Source organism: Branchiostoma lanceolatum, chromosome 14, assembly GCF_035083965.1.
Source record: "Branchiostoma lanceolatum isolate klBraLanc5 chromosome 14, klBraLanc5.hap2, whole genome shotgun sequence".
In the NCBI taxonomy this organism is placed as follows: domain Eukaryota; kingdom Metazoa; phylum Chordata; class Leptocardii; order Amphioxiformes; family Branchiostomatidae; genus Branchiostoma; species Branchiostoma lanceolatum.
Window position 1 is genome coordinate 8,310,970 of NC_089735.1, and position 12,319 is coordinate 8,323,288.

The 12,319-nt window shown below is 38.9% G+C and overlaps 1 protein-coding gene across 2 annotated transcripts in view; it reads left to right on the forward strand.

The window, feature by feature from the left end:
• Positions 1–12,319, forward strand: part of LOC136448382 (uncharacterized) — a 30,715-nt gene that overhangs the window by 11,217 nt on the left and 7,179 nt on the right. For both annotated transcript variants that reach the window (XM_066447812.1, XM_066447811.1), the window contains exons 3-8: positions 2,569–2,709; positions 5,987–6,213; positions 6,755–6,961; positions 7,505–7,772; positions 9,669–9,742; positions 11,664–11,783. In XM_066447812.1, coding sequence (XP_066303909.1) covers positions 2,569–2,709; positions 5,987–6,213; positions 6,755–6,961; positions 7,505–7,772; positions 9,669–9,742; positions 11,664–11,783 — 1,037 coding nt within the window. The remainder of the gene's footprint in view (positions 1–2,568; positions 2,710–5,986; positions 6,214–6,754; positions 6,962–7,504; positions 7,773–9,668; positions 9,743–11,663; positions 11,784–12,319) is intronic.

Here is a 12,319-nt window from a genome sequence, read left to right on the forward strand (position 1 = left end):
AATTAGCACCGCTGGACCGTACCATCTGCTGCAATTTTTTCTGCAGCAAATAAGAGGTACAAGACCGACCAGAAAAAATCATGATACCCACATTTTCCTCGTCCATTCCATTTCGTGCAGTTTTATTACTTTATTTTCTATGGGCTATACTATTTTGGAATACGGTCAAACCTGTACAAGGGACTACCTTTACGTGAGGACCACCTGGCCGATGTGATCCCTTTTTGGTGGTCCTTTAGATAATTTTTCCCGCTGACACAAGCATTTTGAATCCAGTCTATAGTGACCACCTATCCTGTCCACATGGACCATATTTTATCGGTCCCCTGAGTGGTCTTCATGGGCAGTTTTGACTGTATTTCCACAGGAAATTGTAGAGCGTAATATCTAAAAATAGAATTTCAAAATACAGAGTTGGTCTGGCCATAGGAATCGATAGCAATATAGAATGACAAACAACATGATCTGTTGATATTTGAAGACTAATAACTTACTTGCTACATTTAACGGTTGTATCTAGAAAGTCAGATATTTCTCAGTTTGCTGGATATATGTCAGATGATAAAAGCAATAATGTTTGCCTGCATTGTCTTTTTTCACAATATTTCACAAAAATATCAATTGAATCTGCAACATGCGAAACATGTAATCAATTCATCACTTCTTGACAGGTCCTGCAATAAACCTATAATTTATTCTCACTGTGACAGTGGGCAATTGTACAAGATATTGTATATGACATGCTTTACTCCCATAGGCACAATTTGATATCTCAGAAAGTGATACGCATCTGAACTTATGTAGTGTGATATTCATTGGACGTGTGTATATATAACCATCAGTGCTAAATGTCATGGCCGGCAGGCGTCCTTTCCTTGCCCCGAGAATCCGCGTTTAAATCCATCTGCTTGCCTCATGATATGTCAGAGTTTGTGTGCAATTTCGGGGGGCAGAAAACTCAATAGTGATCAATATTTTGGCTACAGCACTGGCGCATTCCATACATCATGATTAATCATTTTCAAAACCGTTTTCCTAAACCGATGTGAATGCCATTGAGGGTGGATCATCTGTTCAGGAATGTTCTAGCAGAGCAACTATCATTTTCGGTTTCTTTTATAGCTCCGTGCGACGCTTACGCACCACTTGTCGACGGAGATCGATACTTTTGCCTGTGTAAATTTAGGCCCTGTCAGGGACAATATCAGACAAACTTCCGCATTCCGTCTCCCCCTCCTGAACATCGTAATGGAATCAAAGTCAATTTCTGGATGCTTGCCTTGTACTGTGTCGGGGACAGAGATTGGTGTAATTAATCTCGTCTAATTACGTTGGTCGGTTTCTCCAAATGAGCCTTGACCCTGTATAGCAACGAAATGAATCGAGGAGAAAAACTGGAAATTACCTGACGGCTTGCCGATAACTCAGCCACGTGAAGACAATTCATTTCGCCCCAGGCTGGGCGGAATTTATCGCTGTAAACGGTATTCTACGGTTATGGACGAAATGCAATCAGCTCTAACCGGAAGCAACATGACTAATCCTGTTTTTCCTGACTGGATTGTGTTTAATCAAAACAATGCATCATATAATCATCTGCAATATTGGAATGAACATGCCCCTATATTGATTGTAGGGCAATTCATTTGTCATGTCAAATACTAATAATATGATTCATTTTCTCAAGAAGAAGTCTCTAATCCTTTATTGCTCTTACTACAATATTTACTAAGTAGAATATACCGTTCTTTATTTATTACTTTTAGGTGATTGGTATAGCCCTGAAGAAAGTACAGGCATGGAATTGTATTGCCGAACTACAGATGCTGTGTAATAAAGTCAGCAATGTGATAACAACATGCTATGTACTCACTGAATGAAACCTTTTAAATTTTGTACACTAGCAGAAGTTAGATTATCAATTTAATTGCAACAAGGCAATACTAGACATCCCAGGCAGCAATAGCTGATATCAGGCGTCTAACACATAGCAAATACAAAAACAATATTGTAATATTACGCATGTATGCAAACATGAATTCCTAACATACACAATAATAATAATAATAAAATTCTTTAATTTCCCTTGTACAAATGTTCAGAGCAACAGCCGTCATGATCAGCTTCACATTTGAACCCTCTCTTACTTATCACCTTTTTTTGTACACAACATAATTCTTTAACAATGTGTCGCAGTGGCACAAGCAGTTACCAACCAGCAGCTGTAGGTTGCTTCGCCATATGAGTTAAATTCTATGGGTTCGAGCCCTGCTCCACACAACTAGTTGGGGTTGCATTTGTTCTTTTGGATGGGGACGTAAAGCCGGGAACCCCAAGTATGGGGAATCTTCATCCATCCTCTGCATATAATAAAACCCTACATACTTATAAAGGATTGCTTGGCTGAAAATGCGAGCCATAGTAAAGATACATTGCACTATTAGTTGTTACTTGAAAACAACCTCAGTTGAACTTGAAGACGACTTTAACGATTTATTTACCATGATTGAGTGTCAATTATTCCTGAATTGCTAACATTTGAATGTGACTGCCTTCCAAACGCTACAGCCTCACAATTCAAGCGCTGTCTGGACCAGAACCTGGGCATCAAGTTGACCCCACAGGACGAAGTCATGATTCTGGACAAGTACGACCTGAAGAGGGAAGGCATGGTCAACTACAGGCTCTTCACGGACGCCATCGATCAAGGTTAGCGATCCTATCTTGAAAAGCCAAAAGACAGTCTCTCGAGCAACTGTGTTTTGGCATATCTTATTACCTGGATGTCTAACCTCCATCAACCCATCTTGGAAAGATTTTAAAAATAATTCTTTAAAAGTATTCTATTGAAAAGGGATGTTGTTGTACATGTAGCTCAACTGGTAACAGCCTAGCAGTTGAGCTTCCTCGTAGTTGGTAACTGAGAGACCCCTGTTCAACCCTGGGAAGGGCATTTTGGTTGAGGCTGCACCCTTCTTTCTAAAGGGACTTCCAGTTATATCTTATAATGCTATCATGAATTATGTTTTTATATCTGATTCAGCAAATCAAATTACCTATCTTCTGTTTTTAGGTTAAAACTTTTTATTCTTCAGAACTTTTGTTGAACCCACAACAGAGATGTGGTACTCAAGGTTGATATATTTTTGTTGGAAAGGATGGAAAAAGGTAGCGTTGATGTTGTCTACTCGGTGCGGGCATTCACTGATGACATGAAATGGAGAGTCCTCTCTTGCGGAAAATCCTGTACCTTTCTCACAGTATCCTAACCATCAATCAACATTCTTCCCATCCATTTATAAGTATTGTACTCACCAGTGTTGATGCAATAACAAGCCACGAGAGATGTCATACCTCGTGCACTTGTATAATCCTATCAGCTTTGCTATAGATAGAACTTCCAAAAAGCTCATACAGCTAAAAGCCCTGCCAAAGGGCTCTCCTTTAAAGTTCCATACACTTCCCTATCAATGAAGCATTTCCTCCGGCGCCACATTTCTCATGCCGTTTCTACACACGGCTATCTGTATTCTGTAAATCCTTGCTTTGGACAGTAACATACAACGGGAAGAGCGTCGTAAAGCAGGCATAGAAACGTTAGCAAGAGAAGATTGATTCTCTTTGCCTTGGGAGCACTTGGACATTTCAGATATCACATTTAACTGATAACGTATACAAGTTAGGAAGACATTTGCTACATCCTTCTGGATATAGATAAGGAAGGTATATATTTATTATCTGATAAAAGTATTGTATCCTATGATATGTTTTCAGGCTACATTGAACGTAAGTTTCTGCATAAAAGCAAGTGCAAAGTCAACCATGTTTCTTTCATGTCTTTGCTCTTGACTCGTAGTAACTGAGTCTAATCAATAGGAAAATGAAAAAAATTGACAAAGGTGTAACTTGTTGACAGTTTTTAAAAATATGTGATGTCTGTGGAAAGAAATGGTCTGACAACATCATTTCCCGGAAAAGGAATTATAACGTTATAGGAAGTATTGAAGATAATCTCTTCTCAGTAGAACCTCATCTGTAAGGATCTAGCTGGGCTTCCATGAAATCCATGACGTGGCTCAAATTTCCATCATCTTGTTTGTGTGTTATAGAAATGTGATCAAATTTGACTATAAAGTAGAAGTATCGACAATCTTTGAATTCCTTGTTTCTGTATAGCCGTCTATTATTAATTTTACAAATGAATCACAAATGAGTACACCTATGAAAAGGGCAGACATTATTTGAAATTTTGTTTGATGTGTCATAATTGCACTTTTGCTCTTGAGGATTTTGTTTTTTGATGTGCCATAGACTTTACGTAAAACTGTGTGACACAACGTCAGTCACGTCCCAAATTTCCAAATTTCCCGGGAAATTTGCCAGTTCTCTTTGTACCATATCTCCAGGCCTATGCTTAGTCTTTGCAACTACCAACATAAAAATTTTACCAGTGAGCGACTTTCAAGATGGTTTTCAAGGTCACTTCTCAGGGTCATGTATCTCTTTATCATAGCACACCAGCTGATATCACTCAACATTTTTTCTGTTGTCATGCTATCCGTCCCTTGCTATTACTAGTAATAGCATTCCAAAACGGAAGTAACAGAATCTGATTTAGATCAGCGAAGGATGAATATATGTCAACAACTGCTCTATGATCAGGGTGTGCATCAGATTTTTTTTAGCAAAGTATCACACAAATGTGGGAGAGTCAGACAAAATGTCTCCACAAAAGATCATGTTTCTTTACTTAGTCTATATGTTTCAGTGATGCCGCCAATGATCTTGTAGTTCATGGTAAATCACATATAGCAAGGTTCCATGACAGGAAGTTATCTCTTTTAGAAAGATCTCTTGGGCATTTTTTTCCGTAAACTTTTTTTTTATTACTTTTTGCAGGGAACAGAAATTGTTAACATCACAAATATTGGTTGGGTGGCCAACTCTTTGGCAATGATCTAGATTTTCTAGTGAAACATCTTGGCAGACAGGGCTTTGGGACAAATATCATTGTGACACCGACTACTGTTGACAATCTCTTCTTGTCAAATATGCAGCATTTACAGTATAAAGTCTCTTCCAGTTTGGATGGCTGAACTATGAACCACTACTGATTGGCATTAGACTTGTACAAGACATTTTCTGGAAAGAAGTCAGCAAAGGAAAATATTGAAAGGTCAAACCTTTCCAGAAGTGTATGTTTTTTAAGAGTTTGAAATCTTTTGAATGGGTTTCCGTAGCAGTGTACCTCGGCATAAAATCGAATTGACACACCCTCCGAGTTATATGAATGTCATCGCAATATCATGTCTACTCCAGGGGAATCCTTCCTCATGTTTAACTACTGCCGGGAAGACATGTAATTTATATTCTAATTGTTTGCCAATTTTGGTGCAATATTAGGGACTTAATTGAGACTTATTAGGCTTACCCGGAGGTAAAGGAATTAGAACGTAATCAGGATTAATAGACTCTAATTTGTGTCTTTGAAATAACCTGTTTTTTCATCTCAGATAGTGATGTGGCGTAAAAATAACAAGCGCATTTGAAATGGAGATAGCCGTAAGAGTTATTTATACATGTAGTTTATGGTAATTGTAGGATATATCATCCTCAGTGCTAAATACTTAATCAGCCTCCAGCAAACAATATTCTATGCATCAATTATTGTGGCTCGATTGCTTTAACTGAAAATTTTATTGAATTTATCTGACATAATTATCACAATTTTTCAATCCATGTTTGATAAGTCTTAGTATTCTATAAAAACACAAAATCCTTTGCTGTTGTCAATAATTTGTCTTTGATATACCAGCCTTTCATACCGTGTGTGATTGCCATAGTAGAAAACAATTCAACATTACTGCAGGTAAACATAATTTTTCTAAACTTCCTGAAATCCGTAAAAGAACAACTTTTCTCGTGTTCAATAAACTGTCAGGTTTTCTGTCCTATCATAATGATGTATTTTAAAAATTCTTTGCAGCCTTCAATCCAAACGACATGACTCCGACTCCCCAAGCCCTGACTGTCACCCCTGTGGAGTTTCTGGGTACGCAGCGTTCCCTCCGGCCGTTGAGCCCGGGCTCCCTCCAGCGCGTGAGGGATATTCTGGAGCGAATGCAGCCGTTTTACAAGTACCACGGCATCAACCTCAGGACCTCCTACGAGGACTTCGACAGACACCACATTGGGGTGGTCACGGAGAGCCAGGTATGTTCAAATGATGATAAAATTGGGTAGGGAATATCCCTGAGCAGCCTTCGTAACCCCTGCTTCTCCTATCGGGTCAGTTAGTCCCCCCTCTCGCTGAGTCGAGCTTGTCTCGAGCATAATGTATCTGACTTACGGAGAAGAGATGCTGTTCCAGTTGTGTTCGTGTAATCCGTAACCTTGAAGTGGCCTTTGGGTGTTGTAATATGGTCACCATTGAGTGAAAAAAATTCTAGTTTTCCAATATATTAGTCACTCATTTAAGGAATCTGCTTATGAGCCCAAAACTTTTAAATATAAGCCATCCAAAATGGTATTCTGTGTTTGTATCTATATAGCCGGTATGCCCATCCTTCGGCGTACCACACCAGCTTTGTATTGTGTTATTCTACTAAAACCAGCAAAGTACCAAAGCACTAACCAATGAAAACACGCATGATCAACTTCATCTGATAGAGTTCATGAAACGTATGTTGAAGTTATGAGGTATTAGCGCATTTGGCGGGACATTCATTAACGAAGACTCCAATTTCCCGCACAGTTTTACCGCAGCTTCCCTGGACCGCCTGACATCACCGACGAGGAGAAGTACCTTCTGGCCTGTCGTTATGCGGACCCTGACAGACCAGGCCTGTGTAACTACCTGAACCTTCACCACGACCTCGAGCAGATCGCAGACGACCTGAGAGACCCTGGCATCAGCCCCCCATCGGATCCTCTACCTACCTACGGATGGTGGCCAGCAGAGGTAGGGTTTTGATGTGCCCTTTTGTTCTGTTTCCTCTCTGCCATTCCAGAGCATTGACTCTTTAAAGACATTGTGACTGTTCTGTTTTTATATTGAAGTAAATTGAGCATATCTCCTGTATGTACAAATTTAGAATCACAAATGATGTTTATATTCTAAACAGACTCAACTTACTCAACAGTAACCAAAATAGGAACATGAAGTACTGTAAATGTATTTAAGTTCGCATGGTTTTAATTTCACAGTAGGGAGAAAATGGAGTGTTCGTGGTGGTTTGAATTTGCATTTGAAACAATGGTAGCGCAACAGAAACACCGGCAAACACTTCTTCACGTACAGTAGTTCCTTAGAAATGTGATTTCCAAAGGACCTTTTCATTTGAATTCTGAAAATTTGATCCGCTACTTCTTTTATGTTGGAACTCTATACTAGGTTTTCACCTGTTGTATGTTTTAGAATAAGTACACAACTAACTCCTCCCAGATATATAACTGCACATTAAGCACATCTTGAATTTAGTTTTTTTCTGATCTCAATTTTCAGCCTCCAGCGGATCCAGTCATTCGAGAACTCTTCGAGAAAATCCGCAAGGCCGTGTACAAGAATGGCATCCGCACCATCGAGTTCTTCCGCGACCATGATAAGCTTCGGAGCGGGATCATCACCGAGAACCAGTTTGTGTGCGGCCTGGCCTTGGCGGTGGGGAAGGAGGCAAACCTGGCCCGCACGGAGATCCAGAAACTTGCCGACTACTACAAGACGGAGGACGGCAGAGTCAGATACAGGGAGTTTTGCGACCTCATGGAAAATGGTGAGCTTTCTTTTTTTGTAATTTTATTAGATATTTCTATTCACGTAACGAAGACGGTCATGATGCCCCTATGGCTGATCAGCTATGGTACTGACGGATGGATAGATGGATTTCACATAATAAACAAATTGATATTAAGAAGAAAGAAAAGACTACAAGAATGGATACAAACATAAACCATGGATCCAATGGCAAACATTAAGTTAATGAAAGAAAATTGATAGCAACAAAGCTTGGAAAAAGATGCAGATATTAGTAATATATATCACATGAAAAAGACAGAAATTAAACAAATGGCAAGTCAATATGAAAGGATTAATCTCAATCAAAAAGGACAGGAATTAATTTTAGTCGTAATCGATATATCAAGAAGACATACTGTCAAGAATGTCCAAAAGACTCAATATAACAAAAGCAGAATCGAATAGTGGCAGTACAGAAAAAGACGAAGGTACAGATTTCAATCAAAGTTTTGCTTTAGATTAAAGTGTTCCACATTTGCTGCAGTTGAAGGTAATTTTTTCCTAGAAGCCATGATGTGTTCTGATATGTAGTGTGACTTAAGGTACGAGGTAATAAAATGTTTTCCCCTTTGATTGAAGCGTTCTTTAACTTTCTTTCCTCTCAGGTCATAAGTCATGAGATATCTTATTGTGTTTTGAGATTCCCTTTTGTCTTAAAACAAACAAAATAAATTAGTCCCAAACTATCAATCTTGTTCCCACACCTGCTTTATCTTTACAAATAAATTAGAAACTATTACTCTCGACTAACATACCTGACAATTGCAAATATCTCCCTATTTTCGTCATAAGATCAGCAAACAATAACTTTCATTTTGAATAAAATGTCGGCCTTTTAATATACCTAATTTTATCGTTGTTGTTTATCACAGATGAAAATAAACTTGTCAGGAACTGACTTAACCATTAATGTTTCGTAATAATTTGATTTGATTACATGTATGTGATTGCATCTCTTTATTCTATGGGACATATTTTCAGCTGTCTAACGGCATATGATTAATGGATAGACAAGATGTACAATGTAGAAACTTGAAACATATGTTATAGGATTGCCGCAGGCTAGCTTCTGTTTGAAATGGTGCATATTCTTTCCCTACAAAAAATTGTTACTTGTCAACATGAAGATCCTTGGAACAGTGCAGCAGGTTGTAAACGATAATCAAATACATCATCCTGTCTTCGAAGAAGATCTCATAGTCTCGGAATTGCTTTCCGGGGAATTAAGACACCAGGGGTGGCAATTTTAATTAGAAATTTTGAAATTCACTGCAATATCTGTGACACATTTGCGGCACGGCGTAGCTCTCTTTGTCATAATTACTTTCATTGGTGCATCATTAAACAGCACTGGTGATGCAACTACAATTACATCCTCCACATCACAAAGCCTTGCAGCGCCAGGAGGGCAATTTGTCCCTGCTAATGTGATGCTATGTCATTATCTAACTTAGTGGCATCCCCGTATCAGTCGTTGTACTTATTCTCCTCCATTATCTTTACTTCCTGAGGCAGTGTTGTCTTGAAATAACACGAAATACTGTAAATGCATTTAAGTTTGCGTCGGTTTTATTTTGCGGTAGAAAGAAGATGGAATGTTTGCTGTGTATACAAGTTTGCGCTGAAAGTTCACTGCAAAAACAGCAAACATAAAACCACCGCAAACATTTATGCATTTACAGTAGATGGAAACGGAAAAGAGATCTTGAATAGCGAGAGAAACAATGACAAGGGAAAGCTATTCTTCCTACACAAGATTTCAACAATCTTCATTTATGTTTGTGTGCAGGCTAGAAATAAGTTGACACTATCTGCATCCAACTCTGTGGTTTGTTGTTAAAGAAAATGTGTGTTTTTTTCATCTTCTATACAGCCTACAATGTACCTGACCTGGAGAAGAAGCCGACTGTGGACCCCATCCGACCTCCCCGCGGGGCTCTGACAAGGGTAAGGGATTTAACATAAGGCTCATCGTCATCATGTTGGGCCGCTCGCAGAAGCTAAGTACATTTAAGCTCAGTCATAAGGATGAAATCATGTTCAGGTGGTTTTGCAGCAGCTTTTCTAGTTCCCTTTTTCGACCTACAACAAACCAGTATCTTCAATTTATAAAAACAGTCAAGTTTCTTGGCTCTGATAAGCGTTGAATTCAGAAGAATCACGCTAAAATCAAGGAAGGCAATTATGCAAAATTTGGTTGCCTCATTACGAATTACGTGACTGCCTACGCCTTACAAAAAAGAGCATGCATACCCTCTTTTATTTTTTCAAAAGAGTAGCAAAAACAAAATGTGTCTTCATCTAAATGGCATGTGCTCATCTTTGATGGCAACAAAGGGAGATTGCACTTCAGTTTCTTAAAGACTCACCTATGTACATGTTCCTCAGGGCTTTAGTAGTCCTTTCCTGTTATAAGCTGTTTCCTAATGAGGATATAGGATTATCCAGGATTAGACTAATGGCTGCTCCAAGGAGATTTATGGAGACAGTTGGTCCACAAGGATCAAATGGATGCCACAAAAAGAAATTGTCTAACAAGATGTTAGGTAACTGTCTATAACATCTTTTGCCTTCAAAGATGACTCTCCCTGCCAAATATATACTCTTCCAAACCTTATGTGAAATGTTGTTTCCTGTAGCTCAAAACTTCTTTTCATCTAGTTAGGGAAAATGATAGATCCCAGTATTAGTGATCAAATCAGCAAGGGCTTGTTCATTTTGAGTGCTAGTTCGTACATGTAGCTTGTGACTTGGATAGATACTAGTAGTTGACATTATGGTGCCAATAGAATTTTCTCATAAACAGTTCTTCATCATAACTTTTTCACAAACAGTTTCTGGACCAGGCTAGTAAATAAGAAAAACTGGGTATGGAGGTAGATTGTAAAGTTAGGCAGAACTGGTTTCTGCCACTTTGCCCAATAGCTTGCAGTGGTTTGTGATTTTGCCTAACTATATCTGTATCTTTATAGCTGGTACTGTAAATGCATTTAAGTTCGCATGGTTTTTATTTCGGGCTCAGGCGAAAATGGAGTGTTTGCAGTTTAAGTTTGCGGCAGTGCTATAGTCGTATACTGCTTCAGTATTGGACATACAATGTAAAACCACCGCAAACATTTCTGCATCTACAGTATAACCACCCTTTGGCATAACATACCAGCTTGGCAGGCACTGCACCAAACAACCTGTCGTACCTACACTTTGTACATCTGACTGCAAGCTTGGTTTAAGGCTATGTAGTGAGAATGCTCCTACAGTACATAATGGCAACGAGTTCCAATCAACAGTAGTTCTAGGAAACTAGAACGAAATTGAATTGGCCACCCAGCTGTCTTGAAATTATATAATTCAGGGTGCGAAATACCTGGTTGCACGTTGCACAGTGCAACAAGATTTCGGTTGGTGCAAGTTAATTCCAAACCCAGGTAGCGCAGTGTGCAACCTTATATTTTGAGCCAGTGATCTCTCTCAATCGGAGCCCTGGAAGCTCACAAAACACAGTGTCACTCTCCTAAAATTCGTTTTAAACCATCCAAAACCCTCCATAGATCGTGGAATTTGAGCTGAAAAAGACGAAAACACACTGCCCTCGGCTAAAAAAGATGTTGTTAGGTCAATGGGAACAAAATACTATCTAATTTGTATTTTGAAATATTAGTAGTATTATACGCTAGTAGTATTGTACATACAAGCTTAATTTGAAGAAATCGGTGAATGTTGCTGGAGTAACCTGAAATTTGGACGTGCAACCTAGCATTTGCCCTAGGTTGCAACATGGGCAACCTGGCTCAAAAAAGTATTTCGCACCCTGTAATTGAATAAAAATAAAGAAACTGTATCTATAACTCTTTTCTGTTTCCCCATCCAGTCTCTGAACCCACTGACTCCAGAGGAGGAGGACAGGGTTCAGCAAGTTCTTGAGGAAATGAGAGAAACAGCTCGCAAGAGACGGCTCATGATGTATCCTTACTTCAAGGACTATGATCGGGTAGGCCTCTTACCGGTATTGTGCTTTTCATAAGGATTGAATTTCTCTGAAAGGTTTTAACCTGACATTCTTTCTATTGGCTTAGATCTGCTAGTTAGCAGGCCATTATTAAGATGATCAATGACATTTCTTTTAACCAACTTTTACTTGAATATAAATTCAACTGTTGTATCCACTCGTGTTTGAACACATTATTTTGGAGCGGTCACATTTGGAACAGGAAAACAAAATTTTGTGATTTATTCCTTCTTGTTGCCTGTATAATCATGGAAACATAACAGACAAGTTAACAGTTCTGCCGATCACAAAAACTACTCGCATCTTTGAATCATTTCTGCCAACCTCCAAATATGTTAATAAAACATGCTAGATATACATTTAACATGTTTGGAAGCATGTACGTATGCATTAAGTCCATTGTTAAAAGGCGTTCGATTGTTGGCAGAAATGACATACCTCCCTCTATGATGCAAGTAGTTTTCTGTGATCTGTGTGAACTCGTGCATTGCATTGTAATGTGTGAGACTCAGATTACT